General features: G+C 36.2%; 2 protein-coding genes across 2 annotated transcripts; one reads left to right on the plus strand and one right to left on the minus strand.

Annotated features, from left to right (window-relative positions):
* Positions 1-1,962: 1,962 nt before the first annotated feature.
* Positions 1,963-5,715, plus strand: LOC108987341 (probably inactive leucine-rich repeat receptor-like protein kinase At3g28040). Its single transcript, XM_018960246.2, has 2 exons — positions 1,963-3,963; positions 4,044-5,715. Exons 1-2 carry the CDS (start codon positions 2,420-2,422, stop codon positions 5,521-5,523), a joined length of 3,024 nt encoding a protein of 1,007 aa, XP_018815791.1. The 5' UTR covers positions 1,963-2,419; the 3' UTR covers positions 5,524-5,715.
* Positions 5,716-7,241: 1,526 nt separating this feature from the next.
* On the minus strand, positions 7,242-15,700 carry LOC108987343 (eukaryotic translation initiation factor 3 subunit H). The gene is made up of 11 exons (XM_018960248.2): positions 15,394-15,700; positions 15,172-15,288; positions 14,947-15,050; positions 12,803-12,869; positions 10,791-10,924; positions 10,655-10,703; positions 10,078-10,149; positions 9,893-9,994; positions 9,747-9,814; positions 8,148-8,300; positions 7,242-7,618 (listed from the first exon to the last, which is right to left on the minus strand). The coding sequence occupies exons 1-11, from the start codon at positions 15,481-15,483 to the stop codon at positions 7,561-7,563; spliced, it is 1,014 nt and encodes a 337-aa protein (XP_018815793.1). The 5' UTR covers positions 15,484-15,700; the 3' UTR covers positions 7,242-7,560.
* Positions 15,701-16,050: the final 350 nt, after the last annotated feature.

A 16,050-nucleotide genomic window follows, 5' to 3' on the forward strand; every position in this document is an offset into this window, starting at 1 on the left:
CCATCGAAATCGAAAAGGAAGACGAAGGGCTCGAAGCCATGAGAGAATAGAGAAAAAAAATTGCAGATGCGTGTGGAATACTCTAGAAAACTTTTGATACCATATTAAATGTAAACACATTGAAGTAAATGCTTCTGAATGAATTAATTTGGTAAACAATATTACACGACTATTTATACTAGTTACAAGTAAAGTAAAAAATACAAAGAATGAAATACAAATAGAGGAAATTATAAATAAGGACCTAGTAAAATACAAAATAAAATAACACTTTAACAAATAAAAATTAATACAACAATTATAAATTGTAATACTATACATATATCCTATAAGTGACATTTATCAATAGAAATAAATAAATAAATAAAATAAAGAATGGGCATATAAGATGGATCGAAAATGCTAAATGTACTTAAGAAAACTTTACAAAAAACTTACTTCTCCACGTGTCAGTTAATATTAATATATTGAAATCATGAAATTTGAAATTCAAAATTTGAGTTTTAAAAGAAAATTAACAAAATGAGTATTTTAAATAAAAATGTAACTAAAACTATAAGTACATGTACTACTCTCATATAAGATATATCATCGTAAAATAAAAAACTTGAATTATTTAGGATTTTTTTTCTTTAAAAAATAACCCAACATAATTTAGTTTATTGTAAACCTTGTAGAATGTTTGATGTGGCGCGTTAAGATTGGAGGCGTAAAATGTGGGCTTTGCACCCAATCCTAACAACAACACAATTCTCATGTGATCTGACGAATTGAAGTGATTTGATGTAATACGTAAAACTATGTTAGTTTGACGTATCACATTAAAGTATATATATCAGTTCATAAATTCATAATTAGTACTTTTATAAAATATTTTTAAAGATGAAATATTTCTCATATATATATATATATATATCCTATACATGAAAAAGTGTAAAAAGAAATAATTTTTTTAGTGAGATCTATTTTTACAAAGTACTTATGTAACTTATACCTAGTATTACTCATTTTCTATTACGTTAGTTATGAAAAAAAAATGTAGTCACCGTAAAAACCCATTTTCTCGTACAAATTAGTGTGCTACATTTTGTTGATCAATTAACCATAAGTAAACTAGATAGAAAAATATATTTGCTTGCTTTAATAATTAATAAGTGTACACAGCTTCAAATTAATATAAAAAGAAAACAATGGTGTTTTGTAGTAGAGATTAAGATTGTGTTTAATTGTTGAACCAAACTCAAGTCATTTCAAACTAATTATTGACGAGATTTATTACCTTTTCAACTACTCATAAAAAAAGTTAAACTCATCTGGACCTATTTCATACATTTTAACTTAAAAAATTAAACTCATATCAACTTAAAAAAAAAAATTAAATTTATCTCAATAGGACCCATAAAATATTATTATTCACAAATACTCAACTCATCTCAACATTTAAATGTAGGCTAATTAATCATCGGTGACAGTAGTATATATAATATATATTAATATCTTGTAATTTAAGATAGAGTTGTGCTAGGCTGCCGCCTAGCTTTGACCGCTGGGCGTGAGTGCCGCCTAGCACAAATGTGTGTTTTTATTTTTTTCTTATTTTTTTTTTATATTTTTTAACATTTAAATATTTTTAAAAAATAAAAAAAATATACTTATACATTAAAAATTACTTTCTTAAATATTAAATAAAAAAAAAATTAAATACAATCAAAGTGAAAGGGGCAAACTATCATTTTCCATATAACATATATGAGAAAATCTTCTTCACACTCTACTGTGTAAAGAAGCCCCAGCACACCTAACGTGCTGGGGGTGAAAAAAAAAAGAAGAAAAAAAACTATGTGAGATTTGTGAAACGTGTGAAGTACAGTAGGGTGTGATATAGCATTTCTCAACGTGTATATATATATATATATATATATATATATATATATATATATATAATCCTCCGCATGCGAGAGAGAGAGAGAGAGAGGCGCAGCAACATGCTCTGGCAGGAATGGCGACAAATTTAGAAACGACCAGTATGCGGTAGCTAGCTGGAAATATGTAGCTAGTACTGTTTCTTTCTGTCTCAGATCGGAATTCATCAGACTCATTCAATATCATCTCCACTTCTCACTTTTCCAACTTCACTTCCTGTTTCACTTTCACCAACCCTTCTGCCTCTTTCCCCCTACTTCTTATCTTTCCGAAAGCCATCTTTCAACCCTATCTTTTTGTTGATGTTATCTCTGTCTCGTGAACATATATTGTAACGTCACTTTTGCTTATCCAATACTACTGCAGTACGTATTTCTATTTCAAGGTAACGGTAGCTCAGATTATGTTCTCCTGGGCAACTCATATCCATAGCCATAGCTAGCTACCAGAGAACATCGATCGAGAGCAGAAGAGCTGAGAAAATTAAGGTAGGAAGATGGGTTTCCTTGTATGGCTTTTTTACGTACTGTTTTCAGTGGCTTCTTTGCGTGTTTGCATGGGGGACGGCTATGGCGTCCCTATCCGACTAAATGACGATGTTTTAGGCCTCATTGTATTCAAATCAGACCTTCGTGACCCCTCTTCTCATCTTTCTTCCTGGAACGAAGACGATGACTCCCCATGTTCTTGGAAATACATTCAGTGCAATCCCGTCTCCAGCCGTGTCTCGGAGATTTCACTCGATGGATTGGGCTTAACCGGGAGAATCGGAAGAGGTCTCGAGAAGTTGCAACACTTGAAGGTACTCTCACTTTCGCGTAACAACTTTTCTGGCAGTATTAGTCCTCAGCTTGCTCTCACCTCTGGCCTTGAGAGTCTCAATCTTAGTCGTAACAGTCTCTCAGGCAGCATTCCCATTTCTCTTGTGAATATGAGTACCATTAGAGTACTTGATCTTTCGGAGAATTCATTCTCCGGTGCAGTGCCTGATAATCTGTTTCAAAACTGTTTATCCCTCCGGCGACTGTCGTTAGCGGGGAATATGCTTGAAGGGTCGATTCCCAGTACACTGCCTAGATGCTCCTTTTTGAATAGCCTTAATCTCTCCAAGAACCGCTTCTCCGGTACTTTGGATTTCGCTTCCGGGATTTGGACGTTGAAAAGGCTTCGGGTTTTGGATCTTTCCAAAAATGCACTCTCTGGATCGGTACCAAATGGGATAGCAGCCATACATTACTTGAAGGAGTTCCTACTATCGGGCAACCATTTCTCAGGTCCGCTGCCTATTGATACAGGACTATGTCCGCACTTGAATAGGTTGGATTTTGGTGATAATCTTTTCACAGGAGCACTTCCAGAGTCACTGCAAAGGCTGAATTCCCTGACCTTTTTCAGGGTATCTAATAACATGTTAACAGGTGATTTCCCTTCGTGGGTTGGTAACATGAGCAGTCTGGAATACTTGGACTTCTCAAGGAATGGTCTCGCAGGAAACCTTCCATCATCAATGGGTGAACTTAAATCACTGAAATATTTGAGTTTGTCTCATAACAAACTCGGTGGAAACATCCCAATGTCACTGGTTTATTGTACTGGGTTATCTGTTATCCACTTGGGAGGCAACAGCTTTGATGGAAGAATACCAGAGAGTTTCTTCGATCTGGGATTGGAGGAAATAGACTTTTCGGGTAACAAACTGATGGGCTCCATCCCACGTGGTTCAGGTAGGATCTATGAATCTCTCCGCAAATTGGATATGTCAAGGAACAATCTTACTGGAAGCATTCCTGCAGAAATGGCTCGTTTCTCCAACTTGAGATACTTGAATCTATCATGGAACAATCTCAAATCTAGGGTACCCCCAGAGCTGGGGTCCTTCCCGAACTTAACCATACTAGATCTTCGTAACAGTTCCTTGTATGGTTCGATCCCTGGAGAAATATGTGATTCTGAAAGTTTAGGAATTCTTCAGTTAGATGGAAATGCATTGATGGGCTCGATTCCTGAAGAGATTGGGAACTGTACATCTATCTACTTACTGTAAGTTTCAGAGTTTATGAAGTCTAGTGTGTGCATGATAATTTTGATCAATATTCTGATTATTATTATTTTTAATGCAGGAGCTTGTCCCACAATGATTTGAGTGGTTCAATTCCCAAGTCCATTTCAAATTTAAACAAGCTGAAGATTTTACAACTGGAATTCAATGAACTTAGTGGGGAGATACCCCAAGAACTTGGAAGACTGCAAAATCTTCTTGCAGTAAATATATCTTACAACAGGCTCGTAGGCAGGCTTCCTGTTGGGGGTATATTTCCAAATCTGGATCAAAGCTCCCTGCAGGGAAACTTGGGCATATGCTCACCCTTGTTGAAGGGACCATGCAAGCTGAATGTTCCAAAGCCTCTAGTCCTTGACCCCAATGCCTACGATAATCAAATGGGTGATCATAAACAAAGAAACAGATCCTCAAAGTCCAAAGAAATTGGTCACCACAATTTCTTGAGTGTTTCTGCTATTGTAGCTATTTCTGCTGCCATACTTATCACATTTGGGGTGATTGTTATTGCTCTACTCAATGTCTCCGCCAGGAGGAGGCTTATATTTGTGGACAATGCCTTGGAAAGCATGTGCTCGAGCTCTTCACGATCAGGAAGTCCACCCACAGGAAAGCTCATTCTGTTTGATTCAAGGTCACCCCCTGATTTGATTGGCAATCCTGAACCCCTGCTTAACAAGGCCTCTGCGATTGGTGGCGGAGTGTTTGGAACAGTTTACAAGGTTCCATTGGGATCACAAGGAAGAATGGTAGCAATTAAAAAGCTTGTTACATCAAACATAATCCAATATCCTGAAGACTTCGATCGAGAAGTTAGAATCTTGGGAAAAGCGGAGCACCCAAATTTGATAAAACTCAAGGGTTACTACTGGGCTCCTCAAAAACAGCTTCTGGTGTCTGAGTTTGCACCCAATGGCAGCTTACAATCAAAACTCCACGAGAGGCTTCCTTCAGTTCCCCCTCTTTCTTGGGCCGAGAGATTCAAAATCCTGCTTGGCACAGCAAAGGGACTTGCCCACTTGCATCATTCTTTCCGTCCTCCAATCATCCACTACAACATTAAACCCAGCAACATCTTGCTTGATGAGAATCACAACCCGAAGATCTCAGACTTTGGACTGGCAAGGCTTCTAACAGAGCTCGAAAAGCACATAATAAGCAACAGATTTCAGAGCGCGCTTGGTTATGTGGCTCCAGAATTAGCATGCCAAAGCCTAAGGGTGAACGAAAAATGTGACATATATGGTTTTGGGGTAATGATTCTCGAGGTTGTGACAGGTAAAAGGCCTGTGGAATACGGAGAAGACAATGTTGTGATATTGAGTGACCATGTGAGATTTTCGCTTGAGCAAGGTAATGCATTGGATTGTGTTGATCCGAGTATGAGTGAGTACCCAGAAGATGAGGTGCTGCCAGTACTGAAATTGGCTCTGGTTTGCACCTCTCAGATACCTTCCAGCAGACCTTCAATGGAAGAAGTGGTGCACATTCTGCAGCTCATTAAGACCCCAGCCCCACAGAGAACGGGATTGTACTACTGATAACATCAATTTAGCTAGGCACTGTGATATCTCTTAACTTGCTTGTACAACAAACTTATCTCCCCATTATTGTCTTTACAAGTCTCTACTATTTCTGCTTCTTTTGCTTGATGAGAATGCTGTACTAGTTGTTGGCCTTTCCTTCGATTGTATTGCGCGCAATCGGCTTCTACAAGTCTTTCTTATTTCTCTTTTCAAACTTCTGGTGGAATTCTAAATATGATCATTGTCAAGTTTATGTGAAGGTTCTCTTCAGATTCACTTTTAGAACCACATTTTGAGTGTTCCAATGTGAGTTGGCGTTAAGATTTTCTTAGCAAGTCTTCAATTTTAGATTCATATGAAAGCTAGGGTGTACCATGAAGATTGGATATACTCTAAATCCATTTGCTTGCATCTCAGTTTAAGAAGCGAAAAAAAAAAAAAAATCTGCAAGCAAAACTTAGAATTTTTTGATAATAAGTTCATAAAACATTTGGAATGCAATGCAGGTGGGAATTCTTTGAATGTGACAAATTAAAATTCACCAATAAGTTACAGATTTTCAAGTGAGCTTGTGAATCAAAACCCATAAATTCGTTCCCATTAGGAAAAGTTTTAAGTCCCGTTTAGATTCAGAGATGAGTTGAATAAAATATTATTATAATATTCTTTTTTAATGTTATTATTATTTTGAGATTTGAAAAAGTTGAATTGTTTATTACATTTTGTGTGGGAATTTGAAAAAATTGTAATGATGAGATGAGATGAGTTTCCAATCAAAACCGGAGTGTGTTGGGGGACCCACGGTTTCTCGTTAGTAAGCAAGCACTGCTGCTATTCTAAATATTTTCTCTCATCTACAACAGAAGAATTGTTCACGAGATGTGGCCTGTTGCTTGTTGACTCTTTCTTTCTAAACCCAAAACTCGAATGCTTAACATTGCCGTGGGCGTGGAGATTAATACAATAATACAATGACAAAAATCGTTAGATGCTCCGAAATGACCACACACGACACTGCAACTAGACTGATTATTGATGACTACTTCACGTGCATTTTGTATATATTCCAGTAATGCTGATTATTATTGAAATACAACAACAACAACAACATAATTCTTTTCGAAGAATAAAAATTAATACTGTTGGATTAGAAAGACAGAGAGTGTGTCGAGAGATTCACGTGCTTGTTCTAAAAAATCAAACCCAATCCGTGACTTGCGACAACAGGGTGTCCCCATCGATGTTCCCATCTTCACAAGTCTCGTGATTAAATGAGCATAAAATAAAGTAGGGAGAGATAGGGGAGGCATTAAGAAACAACCTTTTCACTAGGCTTTGGAAGATAAGGACAACATAGAAAATGTCATCTATCAGTAAACTTTTCAAGTTTGGGTTGATTTACATGCGCAAATCATACATTGTAGCTTGGCTTAGAGCTCAAAGTTCAACACGATTAGTACGCTATCTGTTACCAAATTCCACGCGTATTCACTCTCCCAAGTTTAATTTTGAACTTTCTTTTTCTGGGATTGACAAACAAAAACCACTGAACGTAATTGATAATTCTTTGGAAAAACCCATCACACAAAACACTAACGACGTAAAAGCATTTATATTTTTTGGGTAACTATAATAAGATCCCTCAAGTACGATGTTTATGTAGGACGTGAAAGGAACAGAAATCTACATTGTAGAGAGGTGGTGGGACTGCAGTTAATGTTCAGAAGGACTAGTACAGCCAATGAGTAAATATGCCCACAAATGCATTGTTGTCCTCTACACGGGTCGAATGATATTGCCAACGATAAATCCAGTTCAAAAAATCCTCACAGAAATAAAACGAAGTGACTACAAATTAAAGGAAAAATAAAAATAAATGAAAAGCTACAACTGTTATACAGCAAGGTCTTGGAACCAACTGTGGTTCAACTTCTTCTATTTCATAATATTGCTATTCAGAAATAACAAATATGATGCAACGTAAGACGATGACATTCCAAAAAAGTGCACGATGCACTGACTGCGAGTGGACACTTCACCAGCTATGATGCCTTAATTCTCATGCAAGGCCTTCATCATATACAATCTACTGAAGTTCTGCCCCGCAACCCTGTACTCCACAGATAAACATTGATAAAAAGTATTAGTACTTTTATCGGTACAGGTTACAAGAGCAAAAGAGTAAAAGACCATTCATTCATTATAGTCAACCAAATTGAATGAAAACATATGGCGGGCTGTGCAAACACTAGAGTCAGTCAGGATCACGAGGACTTAAGATACACATGGCAATGGACGTCGTTATCAACAGATCAATCACATGGAAATAAAGATTATTTTATAACATCAAATGAAAATTTGAAAATAACTGGGACAAAGCATAGGCAGAGGAGCTAAGTCATACAAACAGAGATGTACCCGGGGGGTGGGGTGGGGGAGGGACAGGGACTGAACGCATCAGAACCTCATGGCATTAGCAAAAGTTAAAAATGTCCCACCATGGGTCATAGTTTCGGATAAACATTTTTTTTATAAAAAAAAAAAGGCAGAAACCTGAGATGAAAAATTATTGCTAAGCTTCCCTCTTTAAGCGACAAAACAAGAAAGATCTATGCGTGTCTTTGAAATTTATAACATACCCATTAATCTGGTTGCAGTAGTTCGAGACTTGATTCGTTATAAGAAAGCTATCCAACCGTGATGGCTCAGGGACTGGCTTAAAGACGGGATTCGAAGGATCCTCCTCTGGTAATGGCTCTTCTCCAGCAGCTTTGCGTGCTGCATTCTCTGCCCTGTAAAACACACAACAGAACCAAATATACATCTAAAATTACCAATTTCAATTACCATCTTGTACACTGTTAGACTTGCCATGAACTTTATCAGTTTCCAATATTTTTACAACATTAACCAGACATGTTTATTTTTCATCGAATGATACAGAATAATATTTTGTCTAAATTGTGATCCATTCAGTGACATTATATTTCCATTGGTATTCCACATGCATCCAGTGGGCCTAACCCTGCAACCTCACTCTCCACCCTATTCCTACATGAAGAAGTACCATCCGAGCTAGAGCTCAATGACATATTACAACTCTTTTAGTCCTGCACCCAGTAAAGCATTCCAACTTTGAAGGAAAAAATCCTTTCAAACCAAGCAAGAATTAAAGGAAACGGCTTTCCTGTCCCACCTAGAAGTGGCAATATGTGACACGACCCGTTAACTCAACACGAACATGGCATGATAATAGCAGGTTTGGATTTAGTCTTGACAGGTTAGGGTCAAAATGGGTTGACCCGTTAAGACACGATTACTTAACGTGTTGATAACGGGTCAACCCATTTTGACCCGTTATGACCTGTTAAGAAAGTTAAAATTACAATTATACCCTTATACATAAAAGTAAAATTGTTGGGATTTTAATTTCGATATTTTTATTGTTTGGATTGTAATTTTGGACTTGTAGTTATTTATATATATATATATATTTTTATAGATATTGTGATTTTAACATTTATATAAAATTATACTAAACTTAATCAGGTCAAAGGGTTAATTTCGGGTCTGTTCAACCCATTTACATAAACAGGTTGAAACGGGTCAGGTTGTGTCGTGTTAACCTATTTCATAATATTCACTATTGGGTCAAAACAGGTCGTGTCGTGTCAACCCATTATGTTAATGAGTCGTGTTAGAGTTTGAGATTTTGACACGATAAGCTTAACAGGTCGTGTTTGGGTTGACCCATATAGTATAATATACATGCCTTGACACGACACAAACACAACCCATTAACACCCCCAGTCCCACCCAGACTTAACAGGAAACAAAACTCAAAGATTACCCCAACCAGATGGAAATCACAATCTGCACATGCTTTATATCATTAAAATGATCAATGGCCAGTGTTCTTCCCATACACGGGGCGCATTTGGCAGCCGAAGATTGTTAAGAACAAAATAAATCTAATAAGTTATCAATCTAAGCAGATTAGTATAATAGGGTTTGACATCTCTATACATGCAAACAATCATAGGTAATCAAATAATTCAAATTCAAAATTTCTCCCTTGTATATAAATGTTAGTATTATCAATAACTACTATAATTTGTACCAATTAGAAACAACACATACAAAAAGAAGTCCCCACCTATGGAGCCCCAAAATCATGACACATGAAATACGATAGCAGAATAAGTATTGTGCAGTTCAATGTATGCTGATGATATTACCTTCTCTTCTGAAGCCATGCCTGCTGCTGGGCTTGCTGACGAGACAAGCTCCGGTAGTAGAATTGGAACTGGAAGTGACAAGATTTATAATGATCAGCAAACAAAAAATCATGACAATAGAGCCTTAGATAAAAGGGGAACACGACCTTTTGCTGTTCCATTGACAAATCATCCATGCATTCAATCAGAAATTCCATATTCCTCTCCATAAATGGGTTTGTTGATAATTGTAGCCGATCATAATCACACTAAAAGAGCAACCAGAATATAATTAGAGTATAGAGAGAATTATTCTAGTACTCAAACAATTTTCACAGACATCATATGTCACCTGGGTAACTGGTGTATCTGCTTCTAGCTCTGTCATAAAGGCACTGACAAGGGCAGAATTTGAAACTTTGATCTGTTGAGAGCAAGCAACATCATAAGCATCAAGATGAAATGGAAACCAGAGTTTCAACCTAAACAAGTTCCTTCACATAAAGCAACCACAAAAAATAAACTCCCAAATACCTACTGTCACACCATAAAAAAAAAACATGGTAGTCTTAAATATTATGAGATGACAAAAGTCAATCAATCAATTATGCCATTCACAAAACTTGCTTTATAGGTACGAGAAATCAGGTAATACCTTGAGTTAAAAGGTACCAGAAGTCTTACCTGCCTAAAAGGGAATGAATGCTCTAGGTTCTTTTAAAATTTAATTAAATATATTCTGATATCTTAAAACTTCTCTTAACATGTAAACGATTACCATGAGAGCTTATTGGTATGCTCTTCAATCAACAAGAACAATGCTATCATGTGAATGTTCATGCATCAGGAACAAAATAACTGAAGGTATGAGTATCAACACGGAAGTTAAGATATTGAAAGAGAAGAAACAGTAAGCCTCAAGAACTTACAGGTATTTCTTCAAATATATCCACCCATGATAAGTTTTTCTCTCTCAACCTATTGTGCAAAAAGATATAAGAAATGAGATTTCATCTGATAATGTGATTTCATGTGATATTGTAAAGACAGAAAAAACTTCCATACTTCTCTCCGGTAAAATTGTGATTGCGGTAAAGATCCATGAATGAATCAGAAAGCTTCAAAGCCTTGAGAGCTAAGACGCCTTGACTGGACCTTGATGGATCATAGATAATACAGACACAGCGTCTAATATTCTCCTGCAAGCACATTTAGGTTTTCAATAGGAATAATTAGCATGAAAAAATATATATTTTGATGACAAGCATGAAAAAATATATTACCAAAAGAGAGAGCCAAGGAATAAAGTCACATTTTTATTGATAGGTACTCAAGAAGTTTTATTATTAAGAAAAGAAGGAATAGCCCAAGTACACAAGATGTATACATGAGAAGTACCTAACTAGGGTTTACAACTGAAAGTAGAAAATCATGGACATTTAGTCCAAAGTCTACAAACATATTTGGAAAAGAAAATGTAAATTTGAGACTTTCCATCCCCAAAAACTACAATTAAAAGACTAGATCATGCAATTTATTCAAGCTACTGTTAAAATTGGACAGAATGGAAATACAATACATGGTCAGACCAAGAGTGAAATGGAACCATAAAAGTCTTGGTAATTCAACTCATGTAGCTAACAGGACTAGAACCCATGATCTGAGTGTGCTATTTCTGCTATAGCCCAATGGCAAACAATATTAACTCCTATTTAAATAAGTAATAACTCAACTCAGCCGAACACGTGTTATTTTAAATCAGTATCACTGCGGCTGAGAAATAAACATGTTATAAATGTTGTTCTCGATGTTTACTGAGCCTTTATCTAACGTATCTGACACCAGCCTGGATATGAACAAATGTTCCACCATTTATGCCAGACACAAGACAGCTGTACCCCACATTTTTCTTTAAAGACCCAAGATAAGCAATGCAGATCACATTATCTAGGATATAGAAATTATCATCCCAGAAACCAGGGTTAGGGTAGAGGAAGGATAGGGGGAAAATAACATCAGCCTTAATAATTAATTACCCAAATGACCAGAAACACCTTTCAAAAGGTAAATTCTAATAAAATATTTTACATTAGGGTTCTGATACAAAACATTAAAAACGAATTGAGATCTATCAGTTTCCATACATAGAGGATCTAGAAACTTATAGTCAAAGGTTTCATTTCCTGAATTCATTTTTTTTCTGTAATATCCAAGATTAAATAAGGTGGTGGTGAAAGGGATCTCACATTGTTTGGGAGTGAGTTCTTACCCCTTATAATGATCTCAAGGGGCTCTAATTGTATTGACTAATCCTTTTTGGACTATAGGCCTCAATGTTGCTTAGGGCGTCCTTGGGTTGTTACAAATGGTATCAGAGCCAAACCCAACCACAAGTATGGGACTTGGGTTGGGTCGCCTATCATGGAATGGCCCAACAATGACGTCGAGATTTAAGGGGGGAGATTGTAATACCTCGGATTGAATAGAAAGGTAGTGAATGAGATCCCGCATTACTTGCGAGGGAGAAGTTCTTGCCCTTCATAATGATTCCAATGGACTTCAATAGTACCATTGACTAGTCCTTTTGAGTATGAGCCCAAATGTGGCTTGGGCATTCTTTGGGTTATAACACTTTCCTTTTGACATTCCGACTGCCTTCCTATATGCAAATGCAACGTCTAACAATGAAATGGAAAAGTTGAAGTGCATAATATAGAGTCAATGAACCTTAAGGATCCACCAGTTAGGTCAATAAGGTAGCCACTTCCAGCTTGATTTGATAATCACTGAAGTATTAATTCCCAACATCACTAGTATGTTTTTCTTCAGATGATAGCCAATGGTTTATTTGAAAATCAAAGACAACAATTTTATAACTCTTCATTACACATACATGTATTGATCCCCAACAAATACGTCTCCATACTGCAATCAGATAATATTCCATGCATATAGGAAAAGGCAAGGGAGTGAGGTGCAGAAAATATGATAAAGAGTGCATTACTTCAAGATTTCATATTTACAACCAATTTTATTTGCACAAAAATGTAATATGAACAATGACATATAACCAATACCTGATAATTCATGAAGGTTTCAATCAATTCGACTGTCTGAAAAGAACCTAATAATGTTGATTGGTACCTGTCAAATTGAAGAGAAGCTACTCACTGCACAGGGTGAGTGACCATAAGAGCATAAACTGAAACTATCTCCATTCCTAACATCTTATCCATTTATAACACTTGAAAAGAAGCTTCACCTACATACAAATGTACTTTGTAACCTTTAATAGTTTCACTGCCCTATATAGTTAACCTCTTTAAAAAGATATTAATTGTTAGAAAAGTTCAATCCGATGAGAATCCCCTTAGGTCCTGGTGCATTAGGCAAGGAAATGCCGATAACAAAAGATTGTAGCAAATTTGTCTTTTTTTTTTCATCTGTAAAAAGTTTTATTAGTAAGCACAATGGCAATGTCCAAGTACATAGGAAGTGTACGTCAAATATGCCTAAGTAGAAAAAGTAAAGAAATCACGAAAATCCTGAATTCTAAAGCTAGAGAAACAGAAGCAAGCCATCCAATAATAAAGTGTATTGAAGAAGAAAGCCTTGCGGTCATCCATTGTCCTTGAGCTGTCTTGAAAGCTCTGATCATTTCTCTCTCCATATGTACTACATTAAAAGATAATCATTGTCCATCAGGTTCCATTGTGATCATTAGATCTTCCTTTCCAACATGCCGAAAGATCTACAGAATGTCTAGACATCACCTAAATAGACCAAAAATGGCTTTCAATAAAATTCTCAATATCTCACAATGGACTAAAAGATGACCCATGGTTTTTCCCATTCCTCTTGCACGTGTAGCACAATTCTATTACCACAACATGTTCTTCCTCAAGTTCTCCAAGGTCAAATCTCCACTAGTGCAGTCATCCTGACAAAAAATGTTGCTCTCAAGGGGCCTCACTCCACCAGATGGACTTCCAAGGAAAGGTTATATCGATGAGTAAGAAAACTTCATTAGAACGCAGAAAAGGCGCAACCAAGTAGACAAGATCTATACAAGATAGACACCTATCTAGAAAATCATGAAAGTTTAGAGCATTGGCATTGGATTAGCCAAATGCCTTTTCATCTTCAAATTTAGCAAATATCATCCATATTTGCTCCACATTGAATTAGCTAAATTGTTTTCATCCAAAAAATAAGCTACAGTAAATCTATTCTTCTTTTCAAATATGAAAAGAACTATAGCAAGTCTAAAAGTATTTTTTAAGATTATTATATTATAGATATGATATTTTTATTCATAAGAGATTTTACCATCTATATACATATGAGATTATTATATTATAGATTGTTGAATTGTGAAAATGAAAATGAATATGATTGTTGGAAGTTATTGAAGATTATAAAAATAAAATAAAAATTAATAAAATAAAAATAATAAAAAATATAAGTTACATATTAGTCAAAATTTGAAGAATATGATGGCCAATCCAATACTAATGCTCTTAGTCCATTAAAGTTTATTGAGGGTGTCCAAAAAAAGAACATTTATAAAGAAAGTTTTGAATTCCTCTGTCCCTTTGGGGTCCTCAAAGATTCCATCATTCCTTTCATTCCAAATATACCAAATAAGGAAAGTTGGAACCATCTTCCACATTGCTGCAATTTGCGGGGTGCCACATAACCCTCTTCAAGAATCAAATAGACTCACACTCTAACCCAAGCCAAACCAACGGACAAAGGAGTAAAAGATGATCAACGGACTCACCACTCCTCTTCCACATGCAATGCTAATCAATCACAACGATGTGTCTTTTCCTTAAATTATAGATGGTGAGAATCTTCCCTAAAGTAGCCGTTCAAACAAACAAAAACTCTTTATGGGATTTTAGTCCCCCATATACTCTCACGAGCAAAATCTGAGTACAACCTCCAAACCAATACAGAGAATATTTTTAATCAAGAACAATGAGCATGAAAGGCCACCGGATTTCAACTACCTACACTTTGACCGTGTAACAGAAGATAATTGAGTAATTATGATTGTTGGCAACTTAAAGCTGTTAAACCATGAATGTACATATTGCATTGCCAGAACTGTAGTTCCTTTTTTTTTTTTAAAGATTTTAAGCATGTAATAATTCCAAAGGCAAATCAAAAGCAAGGCATAAAAACTCAGCAATGTATCAGTTAAACCAAAACTGACCATCCAACGGTGTTGTTGTCAACATTAACCTCCCTCAAGCATTTCATCATTTCGAGCTGGTAATTGGCACCTTCGGCTTCGTTTTCCTCATCCTCTTCCCTAATCTAAACATTCACAATTAGAAGTTATCAGAAATAATGGGATTTAAGCACAGCGAGAAACGGAGAGGGAGAGGGAGAGGGAAACGATGATAATCCGAATTTACTCAAGAAGAGGTTATTTTACCGGGAAGGGGAAACAGTTGGTAACTTCAAGAACGGTGCCCACATCAAGCCCGAGAAGTTGGCCCGTAACAAGTGCCGGTGAGAACTCCTTGCAGTGTTTGATTATCTTCAAGATAGCCTGTTGGTTCAATGAAATCATTTATAGCCCCCCAAAAAAGCGAAAAAAAAAAAAACAGTAATAGAATCATTCTCCTGTAAACAAAGTGACTGCAAATCTCATTACCAGACCCTCGATCTGAACAACAAGGAGAGGAGAAGCAACCTCCTCAGTGGCTGCCACTTGGAGAAACGACCTAGGCGTAGGGGCAGCCATGGCGAAGGATTTCAAGTGTAAGGAGGACGGAAAGGAAGCTCCCTCTCTCTCGTATCTGAGAGCCCACCGAAGAACAAGAACCTACTGAATGGATGAAGGAGCGAAAAATTGATTGAAAGAAAAAACCCTAGCTTCGGTAGGGGTTGAGATTGAGAGGCAGATGCGTTTTGCTTGGGTTATATCATTGGGCTTAAAAGTTTCTACCGTGGGCTGGAAATGGGAGAGAGAGTATTATGTCAAGGTTCTTATTCGGCCATACCCAAACAGAAATGAATTGGGATGAAAATTAGACGGCAAATAATCCCACCGTAAAAATAATATTTGTCAATCGAATTTTGTTACTTATCATTCTATATCATATTTTTTTAATTTTATTCTTTTTAAATCAATTGAATTCTTCTACTCATTATCTATATATAATATATTTGGTAAGATAAAAAAATAAAAAAAAATAAAAAACATGATGTGTGATGTATCGAGACGATGAATATAATTTTTCTTTGTCCTCCATCCTATCTATCTTAATTTCTTAAGAATGAGAATTTAAAATTAAGAGGGTAAATTGTC

This window comes from Juglans regia, chromosome 7 (assembly GCF_001411555.2).
Source record: "Juglans regia cultivar Chandler chromosome 7, Walnut 2.0, whole genome shotgun sequence".
Lineage (NCBI taxonomy): Eukaryota > Viridiplantae > Streptophyta > Magnoliopsida > Fagales > Juglandaceae > Juglans > Juglans regia.

Coding starts and splice junctions, on each gene's coding strand:
- LOC108987343 (XM_018960248.2), bottom strand. CDS start 15,483: ATGGCTGCCCCTACGCCTAGGTCGTTTCTCCAAGTGGCAGCCACTGAG. Junction 9,995..10,077: donor CAGATACACCAGTTACCCAG/GTGACATATGAT, acceptor TTGCTCTTTTAG/TGTGATTATGATCGGCTACA. Junction 7,619..8,147: donor TACTGCAACCAGATTAATGG/GTATGTTATAAA, acceptor TGTGGAGTACAG/GGTTGCGGGGCAGAACTTCA.
- LOC108987341 (XM_018960246.2), top strand. CDS start 2,420: ATGGGTTTCCTTGTATGGCTTTTTTACGTACTGTTTTCAGTGGCTTCT. Junction 3,964..4,043: donor TGTACATCTATCTACTTACT/GTAAGTTTCAGA, acceptor TTTTTAATGCAG/GAGCTTGTCCCACAATGATT.